At 43.2% G+C, this 22,280-nt stretch overlaps 1 protein-coding gene across 4 annotated transcripts in view; it reads right to left on the bottom strand.

Annotated features, from left to right (window-relative positions):
• The window catches only part of ptpn4a (protein tyrosine phosphatase non-receptor type 4a), a 305,345-nt gene that overhangs the window by 207,533 nt on the left and 75,532 nt on the right, over nucleotides 1-22,280 (bottom strand). For all 4 annotated transcript variants that reach the window (XM_068034879.1, XM_068034877.1, XM_068034878.1 and 1 more), the window contains one exon: nucleotides 19,629-19,783. In XM_068034879.1, coding sequence (XP_067890980.1) covers nucleotides 19,629-19,766 — 138 coding nt within the window. In that variant the 5' untranslated portion in view covers nucleotides 19,767-19,783. The remainder of the gene's footprint in view (nucleotides 1-19,628; nucleotides 19,784-22,280) is intronic.

Raw genomic sequence — 22,280 nt, 5'->3', positions numbered from 1 at the left:
CCAGTGCAATATTGCGGGAGTGCTCCACTTTTGGAGATGCTACTTTTCAGATGAGATGTTAAACTGGGGCCCGTTTGCGCTCCCAAGTGGATGTAAAAGATACCATGCCACTACCTCAAAGAGCAAGGGAACTATCCGCAGTGTCCTGGCCTGTATTTAACCCTCAATCAACATCATAACAGATTACCTGATCATCACATTACTGTTTGTGGTAGCTTGCTGTGCACAAAGTGGCTTCTGTGTTTCTTACATTACAACAGTGGCTACACTTCAAAAGTATTTCATTGGCTGTAAAATGCTTTGGGGTATCCTGAAGTCATGAAAAGTACTATATAAATTAAAGTATTTTTCTCTTTCAAAAATGTTTTAAAATTACATTCTAAAATACAGATTGCGTGGGCCCATGGCAGATTGTATGTTTGGCAATATGCAAATAAGTGGAAATTTGAACAAAATAAAAATCAATTCTGAAAACTTGTGCAATTTGGACCCAGATTGACAATTGTGCCCAAAGCAGAAACGCTTCTGACCTAGATTTTTAAGACAGATGTGTTTTTGAGCTGGAGGTTCATAAAATTGTGAAAGTTCAATTTCAAAATTCAATTTAGCAAAAAGATTACATAGCTGGCACCAAAAACTTCCTTATCAAAGCATCTGATTCTATTATAATACATCACAAGATAATCACAAGACAATGTAGAAGTAAATGCATTTATTTCATCAGGACTCAACAACATAAACTTGAGTGAACGTAACCTGTTGGCCTTACTGGTCCAGGAATAGTACTGAAGCTGCAAACTAGCCCAAAGTCCTAAAACATCCAAAAAGGAATGTTGCAGCACAACACCCTTCAGCTTCTACATGAGGAGAGAGTTCTACACATGCAATGTTTTTAAATTGTATTTGCACGGATGACACAAAAATCGAAAAGCGCACACTCACATCTAGAGATACTTCAAAAAAGGTACCATATTATAAACTGAATTCTATTGAAAAACATTCCTCGATATGTTAGTTCCAAGAATGACCAATCTCAATAAAAACTATGGTCGAGGAGGATCAATGCCCCATGATCAGTGACCTACTACTGCTTCTCCACAGGAAGCTGCCAGTTTCCACATCTGAAGAGAGCTAGCTATTAAAGCTTGAGGTTATGCATAAAGCATAGAAATTCTAGTTATAGATTACCTCAAATCAGAGATCACCTCCAGAGAAATTCAGTGTTATACCAAAGGACAACCCAATAGATATCAGTAACCAGATAGATTAGGAACAGAAGCCTTTAACCTCACAGATGATGCCAAGCTGTTCAGAAATTGAGAAGCAATGCTGCTTTCCTAAACCAAAAGTTAATATCATAACTTAAGCTCAAAACAGATAAAATACATTTAGCTTGATGGCAAGCTTAACTGACTGTAGTAAAAATATTTTTGTTTCACAAATTGTTCAAATTGCAGAATAAAATAATTTTTTGTTGAAGCAAACGTGATCAACACTCTGGAGGCATCAAATTTTCAAGAAGTACCATAGAATGTTGAGAAAACTAGTTATCAAATCAACTGATGTGGCAGATACTAAATATTTTCCACATAACTTAGAAAGAGCATTAAAGAAAAGCTGATTAGACAGCTGTAATGATGGCAATGGCTTAAAAAAAACATTCATTTTTGCTAAACAATATCTAACCAGAAGATGCACGAGTCAAGTCAGGATAGAAGACAAAGGATCTGTTTCACCTATAAAGCTTCCATAGATGGATGGCCTAAACATCTAAAAAAAAATTGTCCATCCAAGCCAGTAAGTACTAAGCTGGGACTGCTTATGTGCCCATCATCAGCATTTAATGGTTGTATCTTTGTGTCAACATTGACTAAAAAATTAGCATGGGATTTAATCTTCCCACACTGTCTCAAGATTACCCCAGAATGCTCCATCACAAATCTCTCTCTGCACATGTAGAACTTTTGTGCTTGCACAACCAAATCAGGTAGCTACCAAACTGGCATGATGAAATTGCACTCATCAGTGGGTACGGCAAACTTCTGAAGTATGTACACTGCGAAGATTGCTCTGTTATATTGTAACCAAGGGACTAACTGAAGTAAAATGCGCTGGTAGGAAGACTTGGCAGATACTGATGCAAAATATACAGGAGAGTGAAAGAAAGTGAATCATATATGTACACTCTCAACATGTCATTCTTATTTTGTCAGGATGACAGGGTGAGAAATGAAAAAAAAGCAAAGATTTTCAGAAAAATGCCAGAAATCTGCCAGAAATCACCAACTGGCCTTGCAGCTGCCTCTTGAAGCTGGCGAGTATGATTCTCGGAGATATGCACACTCCCAGTACCCCTTAGCACAGCTCCGGTTTCCATGCACAAGACTCCAATATACTAGAAAATCTTGTGTTGAAAATGGATACTTCTTTGAGAGCAGCACGTCTCAAACCCAATGCGTGAATATATTTCACACATTCAATGTTCATGTTCCCCTAAAGAAAATCTTAAATTCACTACAGCAAAAAGCTTTTTTTCAATACTTTTGTCAAGTATTTGTTTCTTTTTATTCGTTCGTAGGATGTGGGCATCGCTGGCATTTATTGCCCATTCCTAATTGCCCTCGAGAAGGTGGTGGTGAGCTGCCTTCTTGAACCACTGCAGACTTCGGATGTCTCAAAACCTTAGTACTGTCATAATACTCTTTATACATACACACATTTATAAAAGTACAAAACCCTGCTGGCCAGCTTTTGTTAATTATCCAGGTTGGCATGCACATTACTGATCCCTCATTTTAAAATGGATTACTTTCTGAGTAAAAATTTTCAATTGTAAGAGTCAACTGCACAAGCAGATTTCAAGCCCGAGTGTGGATGATGTGCCAAGAGGAAAGTATTAAACAGGGAAGGGGGAAAATAATTACCCTCCCATACCAAACATATTTAAAACTATGCAGTTGATAACAATGGGTTATAGCAAAATGCACAGTGCAGTTGAGAGACTACAGAAAAAGGAAACTGCACTGAAAATACAGAAAAGGTTAACAGCATGTAGGAAACAAAGGACTTTGCAGAAGGACAGTCTGTGCCGATCATCAACCACCCATTTATACTAATCCAACACTAATCCCATATTCCTACCACATCCTCACCTGTCCCTATATTCCCCTATCACCTACCTAAATTAGGGGCAATTTATAATGGTCAATTTATCTATCAACCTGCAAGTCTTTTGGCTGTGGGAGGAAACCGGAGCACCCGGAGGAGACCCACACAGACACAGGGAGAACTTGCAAACTCCACACAGGCAGTACCCAGAATTGAACCCGGGTCGCTGGAGCTGTGAGGCTGCGGTGCTAACCACTGCGCCGCCCATGGAGTAATCTTTTAAAAATCAGTTGATCAGAAACCAGAGCGTAACAAAAAAATGCCTTGCACAGCCAGCCATTCCTATTTAATAAAAACTAGAGCTGTCTGTTCACATTTTCCATTAAACATGCAGTGAACTTGAACAAGCACAGGCGCTACTGGACTGGATTTTTACAGTCGGCATCAAAGCAACTGTGCTTGCTGCTGAATTTGAAGAAATCTATCCACAAAGATCAAGCGAACTCTGTGGGATAGATTTCCCCTTTCCCAACATCAGGTTGAATCTAGCACCAAGTCCAGGGGATCTCCAGGTATTCACGAGCAATGGTGTCACCAAGCAGGGTAAGCAGCCAATCACACTGAAGCATTCTCAAAGGCAACAAATGAGGAAGTAAAAACCACTGAATCCCTTCACTCAAGTTTTACAGAAAGCGAAATAAATAATTGAGACATACACATGGGATCAAAGCAGAAGTTAAAATATTAAAAACTTTTTAAAAAAATATTTTAAAAGTGTGGAATTTATCATAACGGAAAAATCTGACATCCAACAAATACAGAATTACTCTTTCAGGGCCAGTGAAAAGGTGCTTAGTAGTAATGATAAACTTAGTCAAAGTGTAAACCCTTTTACAGCAAGGCTAACTGTGTAAGAGTGGAAGTTTTCATCAGTTCAAAGATTTCGAATTGATTGCATTTTGCAGGATCCTCTATAGTGCACCCTCTGGAAAAGCATCTGGATTTGCACATTCAACTGCACATGTGCTTGCTCTCAGTTTTGCTATTACTACTGCAAAATCTGGCCACTGCCTTGCATGTTGTTACGAAAGTGCTTCTATTTTTTGTAATATATGTTTTGAAGAAATTATAGATGAATTATGGATATCGATTCATCTGGAAGCTTGAAGAGATGCTGAACTTTGCGGTTTTCTTTAAAGAGGTCATCAGAAGGGTTCCTGGACTTGGCTTATAAACAAGCCCTTACTGAGAGGCACCTGATTTCAGATAAAATACCAGCAAGGGGTTCGTTGTTTTGAATTGGGGAGATGTTCATAAAGAAGTGACAGGTCAAGATTTATAGAAGTCAGGAGGCTTGACCTCTGGAATGTTTTTGGTTTCACTTTGAATTGTTACAAAAGACTGTTGGTTTTTGTCTGCCGAGAAAAACCAGCTCATCTTTCTCTCTCTGTTGGAAAGAAACCCTCCATATCCAGTATGTCAGTCTCCTCTTCTCTCCTGTATTTGAAGAAACCTTGCATATCGAATGTATGGGAACTGAAATCCCTGTTGCCGCATTTCTGCTGTGGGGCCTATCTGAAACCTCTGTAGCTGCATATCTTGGAAAGCCGACCCAAACTGATCTTCAACATTGCCTGGAATGGAAGATCCCAGTGACAGCTGTCTATATGCAATTGGGAGACCAAATCAAAACAAACGACACCTTTTCATATCTTCTCCTTTTTCTTCAAGAATAAGCAAGCATTCAGCCCAAGTGCTTATTTTTGGAAACAAAGCTCGAAACAAAAATCCCTTTTATTCTTCCAGTTTTTTTTTTCTTCATTCATGGGATGTAGGTGTCACTGGCCAGGCCAGCATTTATTGCCCATCCCTAATTGCCCTTGAGGAGGTGGTGGTGAGCTGCCTTCTTGAACCGCTGCAGTCCATTTGGGTAGGTATATCCACAGTGCTGTTAGGAAGGGAGTTCCAGGATTTTGACCCAGTGACAGTGAAGGAACAGCAACATAGTTCCAAGTCAGGATGGTGTGTGACTCGGAGGGGAACTTGCAGGTGGTGGTGTTCCCATGTATTTGCTGCCCTTGTCCTTCTAGTTGGTAGAGGTGGCGGGTTTGGAAGGGGCTGTCTAAGGAGCCTTGCTGCATTGCTGCAGTGCATCTTGTAGTGCCACTGTGCATTGGTGGTGGAGGGAGTGAATGTTTGTAGATGGGGTGCCAATCAAGCGGGCTGCTTTGTCCTGGATGGTGTCAAGCTTCTTGAGTGTTGTTGGAGCTGCACCTATCCAGGCAAGTGGAGAATATTCCATCACACTCCTGACTTGTGCCTTGTAGATGGTGGACAGGCTTTGGGGAGTCAGGAGGTGAGTTACCCGCCTCAGGATTCCTAGCCTCTGACCTGCTCTTGTCGCCACGGTATTTATATGGCTACTCCAGTTCAGTTTCTAATCAATGGTAGCCCCCAGGATGTTGATAGTGGGGGATTCAGCGATGGTAATGCCATTGAATGTCAAGGGGAGATGGTTAGATTCTCTCTTGTTGGAGATGGTCATTGCCTGGCACTTGTGTGGTGCGAATGTTACTTGCCACATATCAGCCCAAGCCTGGATATTGTCCTGGTCTTGCTGCATTTCTACACGGACTGCTTCAGTATCTGAGGAGTCAGAAATGGTGCTGAACACTGTGCAATCATCAGCGAACATCCCCACTTCTGACCTTATGATTGAAGAAAGGTCATTGATGAAGCAGCTGAAGATGGTTGGGCCTAGGTTACGACCCTGAGGAACTCCTGCAGTGATGTCCTGGAGTTCAGATGATTGACCTCCAACAACCACAAACCTCTTCCTTTGCGCTAGGTATGACTCCAGCCAGCGGAGGGTTTTCCCCGATTCCCATTGACTCCAGTTTTACAAGGGCTCCTTGATGCCAAGGGCAGTCACTCTCACCTCATCGCTGAAGTTCAGCTCTTCTGTCCATGTTTGTACCAAGGCTGTAATGAGGTCAGGAGCTGAGTGGCCCTGGTGGAACCCAAACTGAGCGTCACTGAGCAGGTTATTGCTAAGCAAGTGCCACTTGATGGCACTGTTGATAACACCTTCCATCACTTTACTGATGATTGAGTGTAGGCTGATGGGGCGGTAATTGACCGGGTTGCACTTGTCCTGCTTTTTGTGTACAGGACATACGTGGGCAATTTTCCACATTGCAGGGTAGATGCCAGTGTTGTAGCTGTACTGGAACAGCTTGGCTAGGGGCGCGGCAAGTTCTGGAGCACAGGTCTTCAGTACTATTGCTGGAATATTGTCAGGGCCCATAGCTTTTGCAGTATCCAGTGCCTTCAGTCGGTTCTTGATATCACGCGGAGTGAATCGAATAGGCTGAAGTCTGGCATCTGTGATGCTGGGGACTTCAGGAGGAGGCCGAGATGGATCATCAACTCGGCCATTCTGGCTGAAGATCGTTGCAAATGCTTCTGCCTTATCTTTCGCACTGATGTGCTGGGCTCCCCCATCATTGAGGATAGGCATATTTGTGGAGCCACCTCCTCCAGTTAGTTGTTTAATTGCCCACCACCATTCACGGCTGGATGTGGCAGGACTGCAGAGCTTAGATGTAATCCGTTGGTTATGGGATCGCTTAGCTCTGTCTATCGCATGCTGCTCACGCAGTTTGGCATGCAAGTAGTCCTGGGTTGTAGCTTCACCAGGTTGCCACCTCATTTTGAGGTATGCCTGGTGCTGCTCCTGGCATGCCGCCCTGCACTCTTCATTGAACCAGGGTTGGTCTCCTGGCTTGATGGTAATGGTAGAGTGGGGGATATGCCGGGCCATGAGGTTACAGATTGTGGTTGAGTACAATTCTGCTGCTGCTGATGGCCCACAGCGCCTCATGGATGCCCAGTTTTGCATTGCTAGATCTGTTCGAAATCTATCCCATTTAGCACGGTGATAGTGCCACACAACACGATGGACGGTGTCCTCAATGTGAAGGCGGGACTTCGTCTCCACAAGGACTGTGTGGTGGTCACTCATACCAATACTGTCATGGACAGAAGCATCTGTGGCAGGCAGATTGGTGAGGACGAGGTCAAGTATGTTTTTCCCTCGTGTCGGTTCCCCCACCAACTGCCGCAGACCCAGTCTAGCAGCTATGTCCTTTAGGACTCGGCCAGCTCGGTCAGTAGTGGTGCTACCGAGCCACTCTTGGTGATGGACATTGAAGCCCCCACCCGGAGTACATTTTGTGCACTTGCCACCCTCAGTGCTTCCTCCAAGTGGTGTTCAACATGGTGGAGTACTGACTCATCAGCTGAGGGAGGGCGGTAGGTGGTAATCAGTAGGAGGTTACCTTGCCCATGTTTGACCTGAAGCCACGAGACTTCATGGGGTCCGGAGCCGATGTTGAGGACTCCCAGTGCAATTCCCTCCCTACTGTATACCACTGTGCCACCACCTCTGGTGGGTCTGTCCTGCCGGTGGGACAGGACATACCCGGCAATGGTGATGGCAGTGTCTGGGACATTGTCTGTAAGGTATGATTCCGTGAGTATGACTATGTCAGGCTGTTGCTTGACTAGTCTGTGGGACAGCTCTCCCAACTTTGGCACAAGCCCCCAGGTGTTAGTAAGGAGGACTTTGCAGGGTCGACAGGGCTGGGTTTACTGTTGTCGTTTCCATTGCCTAGGTCGATGCCGGGTGGTCCGTCCGGTTTCATTCCACTTTATTGACTGCGTAGCAGTTAGGTACAACTGAGTGGCTTGCTAGGCCATTTCAGAGGGCATGTAAGAGTTAACCACATTGCTGTGGGTCTGGAGTCACATGTAGGCCAGACCAGGTAAGGACAGCAGATTTCCTTCCCTGAAGGTTAACTCCATCAACCGGAGTATTCGTGTATATATGCGCGTTTATGTGTGAGGAGCTAAGGTTAAAAAGGGCACTTTTATATTTTAATCTGTGTGTTTATGCTTTACTTCATTACTGGTTAAGACTTGTTTTATAACAAACTGATAATTTTGTTGCTTATTAAAGAAACCGGATTGTGGTGTTTTATTTTGGGAAAAATAAAGTATATGATTGACTGTATCAGTAAGTGGGAAAATTTAAATATATGTTGTGACCTGTGGAGAAGCGGGACTAGAATAAACAGTGCACTCCTCCCGCCTCAATCGTAACAATGTGAAAAATCCATATAACTGCCCTTCCCTCTTCTCCATCACCCCAATACAAACATGCAGTGGATCACCATGTATTACAAATAGCCTCTTAGCTCTGTTTTTGTTTATACTCACAGATACCAACCAAAACAAGATTTAACATTAAAGGAGACAGATGGCAGACTTCCTCGAAGACATGATGCAGCACACAGCACCAAAACATTTGGTTTTAAATTGAATTCCAAATGCTCTCATAGTACATGTAGCATTATAATAATCACACACAATAGTGAGTTTGGCATAAGCTTTTCACTTTGAGACCAATGTTCAATTCCAGCACAAACTTATGGGATGGGGATAAAAGCCCTTACTGTAAGGAATGCACTTAAAATGCCCCAAAACTTTCCTGTTCTAGCAGATGGACATTTTAGATAGCACATTACAGAATTCATCACAATTTGGTATTATCTCTGAAGCCATGTGGCGGACCAATGCACAAAACTGAAGAAAAAACAATACCCTGGTGCAGCAGAACCAGCTGCTTGAGGGGCTTGGGCTTAGAAGAGCAAATTGCACATCCTTAATGGAGAAGGAAAAAAAAAAAGACTGAAAAAGTATCCCATTCTCCAGCTTTCCTGGCACCCATTTCAATCAACTGACAAAATATTACTTGCGAGAAGTGTTGTTATGGGGAAAGCAATACCAGCAATCATATAAAAACCTTTATTTGCCATATATGGATCTCACCAACTCTAATGGAGCACAAATAAGAAATCCAAGAAAAAGCAAGGAGAGGGGAACTTATTTGAATGATTGCTCAACACCAAATCTGTCATTATAGTCACCATTAGGCTTGGATCAATGACTTCGAAAAAAAATACAAGCCCTGCAAACACGACTAGAATTTATTCTAATATCTTTTAAGATGAGTCTACCTACGTCAATTACCATCAGACTCATTTACAGAACGCTTGCATGTTTTAAAGAAGGTGTATGTGGGAAAACAAGAGACAGAAGTCAATTTGTAGGAATCAGAATTTGCAGCCTTATTTTATTAAAGTGCAGGGAAGCTTGAAAAGTATCTGGTTAGCAAGGAGAAAACATGCCAGAAAAGTACAACACCCTTTCGGCATGAGCCATCTCTCAACTTTCCTTCAAGAATGTCCTTCCTGTAAAATACACATTCTTTCAAGACCTTAAATCCTATGCAGTGTTTTGATGAATCTAGAACTGATAATTTTGTACATCCACAGATTGTCCTTTAGTGCAATAGTCAGAGCTAAGCAATCCTACAACCAACGAATCAGATTTAAGTTCTGCAATCCTGCCACATCGAATTGTGAATGGTGGCAGACAATTAAACAACTAACTGGAGGAGGTGGCTCCACAAATATCCCCACCCTCAATGATGGGGGAGCCCAGCACATCAGCGCAAAAGATCAGGCTGAACCATTTGCAACAATCTTCAGCCAGAAGTGCCAAGTGGATGATCCATCTTGGCCTCCTCCTGACGTCCCCAGCATCAGATGCCAGTCTTCCGCCTATCTGACTCACTCCACATGATATCAAGAAACGACTGAAGGCACTGGATACTACAAAGGCTATGGGCCCTGAAACCATTCCGGCGAGAGTACTGAGACCTGCGCTCCAGAACGAGCCACATCCCGACCCAAGCTGTTCCAGTACAGCTACAACACTGGCATCTACCAATGTGGAAAATTGCCCAGGTAAGTCCTGCACACAAAAAGCAGGACAAATCCAACTCTGCCAATTACCGCCCCATCAGTCTACTCTCGATCAGTAAAGTGATGGAAGATGTCGTCAACAGTGCTATCAAGCGGCACTTGCTTAGCAATAACCTGCTCACTGATGCTCAGTTTGGGTTCCGCCAGGCTCACTCAGCTCCTGACCTCATTACAACCCTGGTTTAAACATGGTCAAAGAGTTGAATTCAAGAGGTGAGGCGAGAGTGACTGCCCTTGACATTAAGGCAGCATTTGACCGAGTATGGCATCAAGGAGCCCTAGCAAAATTGAGGTCAATGGGAATGAATCGGGGGGAAAACCCTCCGCTGGTTGCAGTCATACCTTATACAAAGGAAGACGGTGGTGGTTGTTGGAGGTCTATCATCTCAACTCCAGGACATAACTGAAGAAGCTCCTCAAGGTACTGTCCTAGGCCCAACCATCTTCAGCTGCTTCATCAATGACCTTCCTTCAATCATACGGTCAGAAGTGGGGATGTTTGCTGATGATTGCACAGTGTTCAGCACCATTTGCGACTCCTCAGATACTGAAGCAGTCGTGTAGAAATCAGCAAGACCTGGACAATATCTAGGTTTGGGCTGCGGCAAGTAACATTTGAGCCAGACAAGCACCAGGCAACGACCATCTCCAACAAGAGAGAATCTAACCATCTCCCCTTGACATTCAATGGCATTACAATCACTGAATACCCCTCTAACAACATCTTGGGGGGTTACCACTGACCAGAAACTGAACTGGAGTAGCCATATACATACTGTGGCTACAAAAGCACGTCAGAGGCTAGGAATCATGTAACTCACCTCCTGACTCCCCAATGTCTGTCCACCAACTACATGGTACAAGTCAGGAGTGTGATGGCATACTCTCCATTTGCCTGGATGGGTGCAGCTCCAACACTCAAGAAGCTCGAGACCATCCAGGACAAAGTAGTCCATTTGATTGGAACCCCATCTACAAACATTCACTCCCTCCACCACCGACGCACAGTGGCAGCAGTGTGTACCATCTACAAGATGCACTGCAGCAATGCACCAAGGCTCCTTTGACAGCACCTTCCAAACCCACAACCTCCACCACCTAGAAGGCCAAGGGGAGCAAATGCACAGGAACACTACCACTTGCAAGTTCCTCTCCAAGCCACACACCATCCTTCACTGTCGCTGGGCCAAAATCCTGGAACTCCCTCCCAAACAGCACTGTGGGTGTACCTATCCCAAATGGATGGCAGCGGTTCTAGGCGGCAGCTCAGCACCACCTTCTCAAGGGCAATTAGGAATGGGCAATAAATGCTGGCCTAGCCAGAAATGCCCACATCCCATGAACGAATAAAAAAAGTTCAATTTAAGACACAGATAATAGATGTGTGGTCAGTGTTGATCAGGGAAATGACATTCAGCTACTGGTACATCAGCACATCCACAAGCAGCATGGATACATGTAACTAAATGCCATATTTCTGGGGGAATTAAGTTGGTTCTGGACAGAATGCACAAGACTAGAATTATAGGGATGGAGAATTTAGGAATGAGAAGGTTCCAGAGAAAGAGTTGAACAAGGCCATGCAGGGATTTAAAAATGTAGAATTTAAATTTTGAAAATTTGGAATGTTATCAAAGTTTATATTGGGAGGCTTTGGAATAAGTGACCATCATAATGAGAGCCCATAGTGGAGTTCTAAAGGAGATCGAAATGATCAGGAAATAAATTAGAAGTGTAAAATTGCATTGGATTTAAAGAAAGAGGGAGCTTTTCAAACAAAATGTTCCAAAAACCAACAACCTTTCAATTATTTATTCTAACAACTTCTGAGTATTCTTTACCTAAACAGAAAACAGATATTATAGCAGGGGAAATTACTGAGCTTCATTGTGAAGACAGAAAGTGATTAGAAATAGTCTGAAGCTGTGTAATTCAATAACAGTATAGTTTCCTCAGTTTGGCTGACCTGACCGAGCCAGGGCAATAATGGTGTCGTCAACACTAGCTGCTTAAATAAAATGTCAAAATTAGATAGAACAAAATGGTTTCAATAACCTGGGATCCTGATGAAGACAGACTTTTGTGAAGAGATAGTAGTTTGGTTAGATTTTTATACACACAATGATAACTTATGCAACTGAGGTTTCTTTTTATTATCATATTCCATTGTTGGTATCCTTCCATCTATAGAAGATGATGGACAAGCAGCAAACAATCCATTTCAGTGGGGTGTCTTCTCTTGGTGCACTTTTGCTGATGGCTGTAAAGGCCAATCTTTGACAGGCAGGTTCTGCCACAAGTGCCGCACATGAAGCTGCCAAGAGGTGCTGTGAGTTGCTGTTTTTGACGTTGGTGCCATTTGCCAAGCTGCTGTAACAACTGGTCATCGTGGTAGTGCATGCCAGTCAATAGGATGTGTTGACCTGTCCCTCTTTTGCCAGCTAGTGACTCCCAGATGCAATAGTCGACTTTAAGGGCCTTCATGTCACGCTTGCTAGGATCCCTGAAGCAGAGTTTTGGGTGCCCCACTGGATGTCTGGCCCCAGCTACCTCACCACACAAAAGGTCCTTGGGTATGCGACCATCTTCCATCCTGCGGACGTGTCCAATCCATCGACGCAGCCTCTGTTTGATTAGTGCCAACACACATGGGAGCTATGCCTTTGAGAGGACTGCTACATGTGATTTTGTGCTGCCAAGATTTACCAATAAAATGTGGCAAACAGTGAAGATGGAAATTATTGAACTTCTTTTCCAGGTAGCTGTAAGTCATCCATGTTTCACAGCTATACAGCAAGGTGCTGAGAACACAGGCCTTATAAACCATCAGCTTGGTCCTAAGGGTCAGCTTGGTGTTAGCCCATGCGCGTTTTGTGAGTCGACCAAAGCTTCCCCTCTGCATGTATCAAGCTCTGCATCAAGAGACAGACTGTTTGTCACCATGGATCCAAGGTAGCAAAATTTGTGAACCACGTCCAGTGGGGTGTTATTTAGTGTGATTATAACAGAAAATGCCATCTCAACACAATGTGTCCAGAACTAAGCTTTTGCCTCAAGGTCACACAAGAAATATGACGCATAGAAATAGTGCTACACACTTATACAACCCACTTATATTAAAGCCTTGCCTACCTAGTGCTTCAGCTAATAATATTTTTCCCTCCTGATTTAAAAACATTAATTCCTTGCAGAGAGACAGCTCCACTAAGTTAGTCATCGGCTAATGACTCCCTCAGGTGGTCATTGTTCATGTTTGATATGGAACAGTAACTGTTAACTGGCTATTCAATCGTAGGCATATCACAAACAATGATAATCCTATCTTCACTCGTTGTCCAGAGCCACATTTCTGGCAGGGGTCAGAGTATAGTGACCTGGAACAGGAATCCTGATTGACTTTTCCCCCTCCATGACCTCAGTGCTTTTAGGTTAACTACAGCAAATCTAACTCAAGCATGACCGAACTGAGTTCATAAAAGGCAGCACAGAAACTGAGGACCTTTCAAGGTCTGTATGGTTTAGTATCTTACAGGCTAAAAGGTCTTCAAAATTACCCAAGGTATGGAACAGATTGATCCACGATTAGAGAATTCTGGGACACAGCTTGAAAGTTAATGGTATCTAAAAGAAAATAAGACATTTTGCACATTTTTCTACGAGGGGAATGGAATTGTGGAATATGCAACAGTGGGCCTGGCGGACAAAAAATAAAGTTGGATTTTTTTTTGAAAAAGTGAATTCATTTGCATTAGAAAAGGGGTTGGAGAGTTTTAAGTTCCCAACCACTGGGAAAATTGATGGGAAGTTTGGAAGAGTAAGCTAGATGGACCAATGGTTTCCTGCCCCAAATATTACTACTACTTACTACTGCTATAAACTAACATTTCCCAGAAAGCCTACCAAACCACAGTTTTTAAAAAACCCAATTTAAATCAAGTTGGAATCCAAGAATAACTTCAAATCTTTCTTAAAAGCAACCCCAGTTAGGTTGAAAGATTCCTAGTTCCTGAGCACAAAAAAAATTAAGCTAAAGAATACCCACTGCATACCTAAAATAAAAGCAAAATACTGCGGATGCTGGAAATCTGAAATAAAAACAAGAAATGCTGGAATCACTCAGCAGGTGGCACAGTGGCGCAGTGGTTAGCACCGCAGCCTCACAGCTCCAGCGACCCGGGTTCAATTCTGGGTACTGCCTGCGTGGAGTTTGCAAGTTCTCCCTGTGTCTGCGTGGGTTTCCTCCGGGTGCTCCGGTTTCCTCCCACATGCCAAAGACTTGCAGGTTGGTAGGTAAATTGGCCATTATAAATTGACCCTAGTATTGGTAGGGAAATATAGGGACAGGTGGGGATGTGGTAGGAATATGGGATTAGTGTAGGATTAGTATAAATGGGTGGTTGATGGTCGGCACAGACTCGGTGGGCCAAAGGGCCTGTTTCAGTGCTGTATCTCTAAACTAAGGTCTGGCAGCATCTGTGGAAAGAGAAGCAGAGTTAACTTTTCGGGTCAGTGACCCTTCTTCGGAAGAAGGGTCACTGACCCGAAATGTTAACTCTGCTTCTCTTTCCACAGATACTGCCAGACCTGAGTGATTCCAGCATTTCTTGTTTTTATCCCACTGCATACCTGTCTTATTTCATCCTGCTTCATACAAATTCTTAAAAAAATGCACAGATCAAGTTTAGATTTCTAAATATATAATGTCAAATGTTCAAAGACAAGTGATATAGAAAAATATAAAATAAATGGCAATGAAGCACTTCACTCCTGACCCATTTTCAAACCATTACTGCAAACATACTCCATCTTGTTTTCCTACCAAAAGTAAACACTGCAAGGGGCAGGAACATTCCCAAACCTTGTACCAACGATAAAACCACCTTTGCAGACAATGTAGAAAGTACAGCCAAAGCAGCATCCTATCATTACTAAAGTTAGTGTAGAAAGTAGCAGAAGCAATGGAAAGAAAGGTAGCAAGAGACAGTAGGGTCAAAGTGATAATGGAAGTGGGATTTGAGAAGTGATTACCACAAATTGTCTTTTAATTATTACATGCGCTGGTCACTGCTAGTTCTTCATAGTCTGCTTCTGGAAGAGCACTTTGGTACAACTCTTGCTTTTTATTATTTTGTTCACATATAATTGAATTTAAGTGACAAAGCATTTCTTTAATCAACATCCAATGAGATGCAAGGTCAACTTGAAACTTAAAAGAGGAAAACTGCTAGCGTCCTGCAAAGAACATGAGCTGTTGTAATTATACTGGAGTATGTTACACAGAATGTGCTAATTCAGTACCCTCCAGAGCACTGGACTGTAATTTCTAGCATCCGATGTCATGATGGGGAAAAATATCCAAGGAAAGCACATCCATTCTTTAGTCAAAACTGCTCACTGTTCAATCACTTCATCGTCATGCATACTCCAAATAGAAACAATGATAGTATAATGAAGTTTAATGATCAACTATAGGAGTTATACTTACGTCATAGACTGGAGTTTTACAGAAGTGGTTACACCCAAGGTGCAGGCAGATAGATGGGTGACCGCTAGAAGGGGCAGGCAGTCACTGCAGGAATCCCCTGTGGCTATCCCCCTCTCTAACAAGTATACTGTTTGGGATACTGTTGGGGGGGATAGCCTATCAGGGGAAAACAACAGCAGCAGCCAGAGCAATGGCACCACGGCTGGCACTGTTGTTCAGCAGGGAGGGACAAAGCGCAGAAGAGCAATAGTTATAGGGGACTCTATAGACAGGGGCACAGATAGGCGCTTCTGTGGACGTGAAAGAGACTCCAGGATGGTATGTTGCCTCCCTGGTACCAGGGTCAAGGATGTCTCTGAACGGACAGGGGGCATTCTGAAGGGGGAGGGTGAACAGCCAGAGGTTGTGGTACACATGGGTACCAACGACATAAGCAGGAAGAGTGACGAGGTCCTGCAGGGGGAGTTTAGGGAGTTAGGTAGAAAGTTAAAAGACAGGACCTCGAGGGTTGTAATCTCGGGATTACTCCCTGTGCCACTTGCCAGTGAGGCTAGAAATAGGAAGATAGTGCAGCTAAACACGTGGCTGAATAGCTGGTGTAGAAGGGAGGGTTTCAGATATCTGGATCATTGGGATCTCTTCAGGGACAGATGGGACCTGTACAAGAAGGACGGGTTGCATCTAAACTGGAGGGGCACAAATATCCTGGCTGCGAGGTTCGCTAGCATCACTCGGGAGGGTTTAAACTAGTGTGGCAGGGGGGTGGGACCCACAGGATAGCAGGTGAAATAAATGAGGGGGAACTAGTAAATAAGGCCAGTAAGACCAAGAGGAAGAGCAGGCAGGGAGATGCTGCTGAGCACAGCGGGACTGGTGGTCTGAAGTGCATTTGTTTCAATGCGGGAAGCATAACAGGTAAGGCAGATGAACTTAGAGCTTGGAACTATGATGTTGTTGCTATTACAGAGACATGGTTGAGGGAAGGACAGGATTGGCAGCTAAATGTTCCGGGATTTAGAAGCTTCAGGCGGGATAGAGGGGGTTGTAAAAGGGGTGGGGGAGTTGCATTACTGGTAAAGGAGAATATCACAGCTGTACTGTGGGAGGACACCTCGGATGGGTCATGCAGCGAGGCAATATGGGTGGAGCTCAGGAATAGGAAGGGTGCAGTCACGATGTTGGGGGTTTACTGCAGGCCTCCCAACAGCCAGCGGGAGGTAGAGGAGCAGATATGTAGACAGATTTTGGAAAGATGCAAAGGTAACAGGGTTGTAATGGTGGGTGATTTTAACTTCCCCAATATTGACTAGGACTCACTTAGTGCTAGGTGATTGGATGGGGCAGAATTTGTAAGGAGCATCCAGGAGGGCTTCTTGAAACAATATGTAGATAGTCCAACTAGGGATGGGGCCGTACTGGACCTGGTATTGGGGAATGAGCCCAGCCAGGTGGTCAAAGTTTCAGTAGGGGAGCATTTCGCAACAGTGACCTTAATTCCATAAGTTTTAAGGTACTTGTGGATAAGGATAAGAGTAGTCCTCGGGTGAAGGTGCTAAACTGGGGAAGGCTAATTATAACATTATTAGGCAGGAACTGAAGAATTTAGATTGGGGGCGGCTGTTTGAGGGTAAATTAACATCTGACATGTGGGAGTCTTTCACACGTCAGTTGATTAGAATCCAGGACCGGCATGTTCCTGTGAGGAAGAAGGATAAGTTTGGCAAGTTTGGGGAACCTTGGATAACGCGGGATATTGTGAGCCTAGTCAAAAAGTAAAAGGAAGCATTCGTAAGGGCTGGAAGGCTGGGAACAGACGAAGCCCTTGAGGAATATAAAGAAAGTAGGAAGGATCTTAAGCAAGGAGTCAGGAGGGCGAAAAGGGGTCATGAAAAGTCATTGGCAAACAGGATTAAGGAAAATCCCAAGGCTTTTTATACGTATATAAAGAGAAAGAGGGTAACTAGGGAAAGGGTTGGCCCACTCAAGGACAGAGAAGGGAATCTATGTGTGAAGCCAGAGGAAATGGGCGAGGTACGAAATGAGTACTTTGTATCAGTATTCACCAAAGAGCAGGACTTGGTGGATGACGAGCCTGGGGAAGGGAGTGTAGATAGTCTCAGTCATCTCATTATCAAAAAGGAGGTGGTGTTGGGCGTCTTGCAAAGCATTAAGGTAGATAAGTCCCCAGGACCTAATGGGATCTACCCCAGAATACTGAGGGAGGCAAGGGAAGAAATTGCTGGGGCCTTGACAGAGATCTTTGTATCCTCATTGGCGACAGGTGAGGTCCCAGAGGACTGGAGAATAGCCAATGTTGTTCCTTTGTTTAAGAAGGGTAGCAAGGATAATCCAGGAAATTACAGGTCAGCGACCCTTACGTCAGTGGCAGAGAAATTATTAGAGAGGATTCTTCGGGACAGGATTTACTCCCATTTGGAAACAAACAAACTTATTAGCGAGAGACAGCATGGTTTTGTGAAGGGGAGGTCGTGTCTCACTAACTTGATTGAGTTTTTTGAGGATATGACGAAGATGACTGATGAAGGAAGGGCAGTGGATGTTGTCTGTATGGACTTCAGTAAAGCCTTTGACAAGGTCCCTCATGGCAGACTGGTACAAAAGGTGAAGTCACACGGGATCAGAGGTGAGCTGACAAGATGGATACAGAACTGGCTCGGTCATAAAAGACAGAGGGTAGCAGTGGAAGGGTGCTTTTCTGAATGGAGGGCTGTGACTCGTGGTGTTCCGCAGGGATCAGTGCTGGGAACTTTGCTGTTTGTAGTATATATAAATGATTTGGAGGAAAATGTAGCTGGTCTGATTAGTAAGTTTGAGGATGACACAAAGGTTGGTGGAGTTGCGGATAGTGATGAGGATTGTCAGAGGATACAGCAGGATATAGATCGGTTGGAGACTTGGGCGAAGAAATGGCAGATGGAGTTTAATCTGGACAAATGTGAGGTAATGCATTTTGGAAGGTCTAATGCAGGTGGGAGGTATATAGTAATAGGCAGAACCCTTAGGAGTATTGACAGGCAGAGAGATCTGGACGTACAGGTCCACAGGCCACTGAAAGTGGCAACGCAGGTGGATAAGGTAGTCAAGAAGACATACGGCATGCTTGCCTTCATTGGTCGGGGCATAGAGTATAACAATTGGCAAGTCATGTTGCAGCTGTACAGAACCTTAGTTAGGCCACACTTAGAATATTGCGTGCAATTCTGGTCGCCACACTACCAGAAGGACGTGGAGGCTTTGGAGAGGGTACAGAGGAGGTTTACCAGGATGTTGCCTGGTCTGGAGGGCATTAGCTATGAGGAGAGGTTGGATAAACTCGGATTGTTTTCACTGAAACGACGGAGGTGGAGGGGCGACATGATAGAGGTTTACAAAGTTATGAGTGGCATGGACAGAGTGGATAGTCAGAAGCTTTTTCCCAATGTGAAAGAGTCAGTTACTAGGGGACATAGGTTTAAGGTGCGAGGGGCAAAGTTTAGAGGGGATGTGCGAGGCAAGTTCTTTACACAGAGGGTGGTGAGTGCCTGGAACTTGCTGCCGGGGAATTGGTGGAAGCAGATACGATAGCGACGTTTAAGAGGCATCTTGACAAATACATGAATAGGATGGGAATAGAGGGATACGGTCCCCGGAAGTGCAGAAGGTTTTAGTTTAGACAGGCATCAAGATTGGCACAGGCTTGGAGGGCCGAATGGCCTGTTCCTGTGCTGTTCTTTGTTCCGTAATGTACAAGGACACATTTGATTTTTTTTTTAAATCAAGATTTTGCACTAGTTTCAGCACTGGAAACTGAAAATTACTGCCAGTTCTCAGTACAGCACTACCCTCCTCTAGCTGGTAGTCTGAGTTGGTCTACTCTACTACATTTCCTCCACACACCAACAGTGCTGTTTCCTATCAACTGTTTCTCCTATACTTCCAAAAAGTATTTCATTCCTTGAGCACTACATAAAAAGTGAATCAAAAAAATTGACTAAACGATGGAGTAAATATTTTTTCTTCCATAGAAGCACTCTTTTCAGCATTACCCATTTGCTCTGCACTCTTTCATAAGTTTTACCAAAATCATTGGATGGAAGTCAATCATAAAAGTTTGCCTCACATTCAAAGATTTCACATCTACTTACATTAACCTTGAAAGCTTGAACAGTGTTATCCAGGAGAAGTACGTTGCACACCACTTCTGTGTGTTGTCTGTCCCTAGCCAGTTCTGATGCTCGTACATTGTAAGTCCTGCCAGCTGGCAACCGGAAACGCGATGTCATTACTGTCCACACGGGGTCTACAAAAAAAAAGTAGTTAATACAAGGAAATTCTTGATTCTTTGAAAAAGTATCTTTTCTTAGGATTAGCGGTAGTTCTAAACTAATTCATCAAAAACAGTTAATTGTCTGAAATAAGGTACAAATTAACAAATATCACTGCCAATCACAACACAGCTATGTGAGCTATTAAATGATAAACAGATGCTCGTGGGAAAACAAGATCACATTGCATTTAGGCAAAATGCCCCTGCATCAATTCCTCTAATGGTTGCCAGTACTTTTCATGCAACTAAAATTAAACAAACAAGTTGGTAATTTTAGAGTACTATTTCTGTCCCTTACTGCCTTTTTGTCAATAGAAAGAGATACTGGGGTTCCCCATATAATTTGGCACAAAGCCAAACAGATCCCAGTTAGATTCCATGATCTGAGCTAAGTTAGGTTCTCTTAGATTCACTTGAAAAAGTAACAAAGAACAACCAATAAGGAACCAGCTCAGAGGAGGGGAAAAATAGAGATCAATATATTTTACACAAAATGTCTTCTGGTATATTTTGCAGGCCATTTTCAGGTTGCACTAATACACATTAAAAAAAAAGTTTAATCACTTGGAAAAGGGTTTTAAAGTTTCCCTGTTTAAAATGAAAAAAATCAGATGCAAGAATTCCTCATGTTAACAAATGGTCACTTCAACTGCACAAAGTTCATCAGACAACTAGGGATCACTGTTTAAAAATAAGGGGTCACCCATTTAAGACAGATGAGGAGAATTTTTTTCTTTGAGGATCCGAAGGTGGTGAAAGCAGAGTCTTTGAATATTTTTAAGGCAGAGGAAGATAGATTCTTGATAAGCAAGGGGGTGGAAGGTTATCGGTGGTAGGCGGAAATGTGGAGTACTCAGTTCAGCCATGAACTTATTGAATGACGGAGCAGGCGTGAAGGGCTGAGTGGCCTACTCCTACTCCTAATTCGTATGTAACACAACAGAACAGAAATCCAAGTAAACACCCAATCCAAGTAACCACCCAAACTTCACAGACGAGGAAACATTTTCATAGAAGCAACAATAAAGGGAATACTACAATTAGAAATAAAAAATGCAAGAAAAAATTCATAAAATAGTTTTAATTTTAAGGTGAAGGAAAATTACTTCACTATAATACATATATTAAAGATGCCAACAATGTATAGACCTCTCAACCAAGCATTATTATGTAAAATACCCCATTTAGACATATGCCTGTAACTAATGCAAACTTGGCCCCAAGTCATCTGTACTGCAGTGAGGACATCCAACTTCAAGTCCAACTTCCAAGCTCTGTGAACATATAGTGGCCCTGGTGCTTTGGTATTTTTTTTAAAGAAATACAGCACTGAAACAGGCCCTTCGGCCCACCGAGTCTGTGCCGACCATCAACCACCCATTTATTCTAATCCTACACTAATCCCATATTCCTACCACATCCCCACCTGTCCCTATATTTCCCTACCACCTACCTACACTAGGGGCAATTTATAATGGCCAATTAACCTATCAACCTGCAAGTCTTTGGCATGTGGGAGGAAACCGGAGCACCCGGAGGAAACCCACGCAGACACAGGGAGAACTTGCAAACTCCACACAGGCAGTACCCAGAATTGAACCCGGGTCACTGGAGCGGTGAGGCTGCAGTGCTAACCACTGCGCCACCCTAAGCTATCTTTTATTGCATCTGCTTCTGCAGCTCTCAAGCTTTAAAACTTCCTCAAAACCTCTCCCTTAACGTCACCTCAGCCACCCCTCCTAATGTCTCTCTTTCCAGTTCCCAGGGAGGCAAATAGTATGCACAGGATAGATATTAGATGTAGACGGCTGAGTGATATTCGTTTTTGGGATTGGTCAGATGGACTGCAGCATCTTCCAATCATGTACATTCTTATGGCCATATCATGATATCCTAATTTGAACCTTTATATTTGCATTTCATTATTCTGAGGGTGATAAACTTGAATAAACGTGGACAATAAATGTGCTGATTTTTACTTTAACATTTCTAAACACAATCAATTTTTGATCGCACAGGTGATTCCAAGGCAAAACCAAAATAATTCATCCTCCAAGGAAGGATAGAAATGGATGTTACAAGATTAGCTTTCTATGGTGGCAGTGTACTTGACTTCAGTTGGAACTCTTGCACAAGTTAATGAAATACATCTTTCAGTACAAGCAGATCTGGAAATTTCTGGATGCATTCAAAAACACACTGCATTCATATAAAGAATGCCAAACACCAAGCACACTCAATTATCTTAAATCAATTAAAATGGTGTCAAGCACAAGCAACCAACAGACTAAAAAGTGCCAAATACTGAATGCTTATTGCTACCTGTTTTATCAAGTTACTAACATTCTTCAAAATGGAATCAAAAACAGATGTTGTATTGCACATTTGTTGCCTGCCTCATCTTTAGTGAGAAACAGTATAACAAGCCATTAACACACGCGTCCAATTACAATAGTTCTCAGTAGAACAA

This window comes from Heterodontus francisci, chromosome 7, assembly GCF_036365525.1.
Source record: "Heterodontus francisci isolate sHetFra1 chromosome 7, sHetFra1.hap1, whole genome shotgun sequence".
NCBI lineage: Eukaryota > Metazoa > Chordata > Chondrichthyes > Heterodontiformes > Heterodontidae > Heterodontus > Heterodontus francisci.
This window is presented reverse-complemented; position numbering and strand designations above follow the sequence as displayed.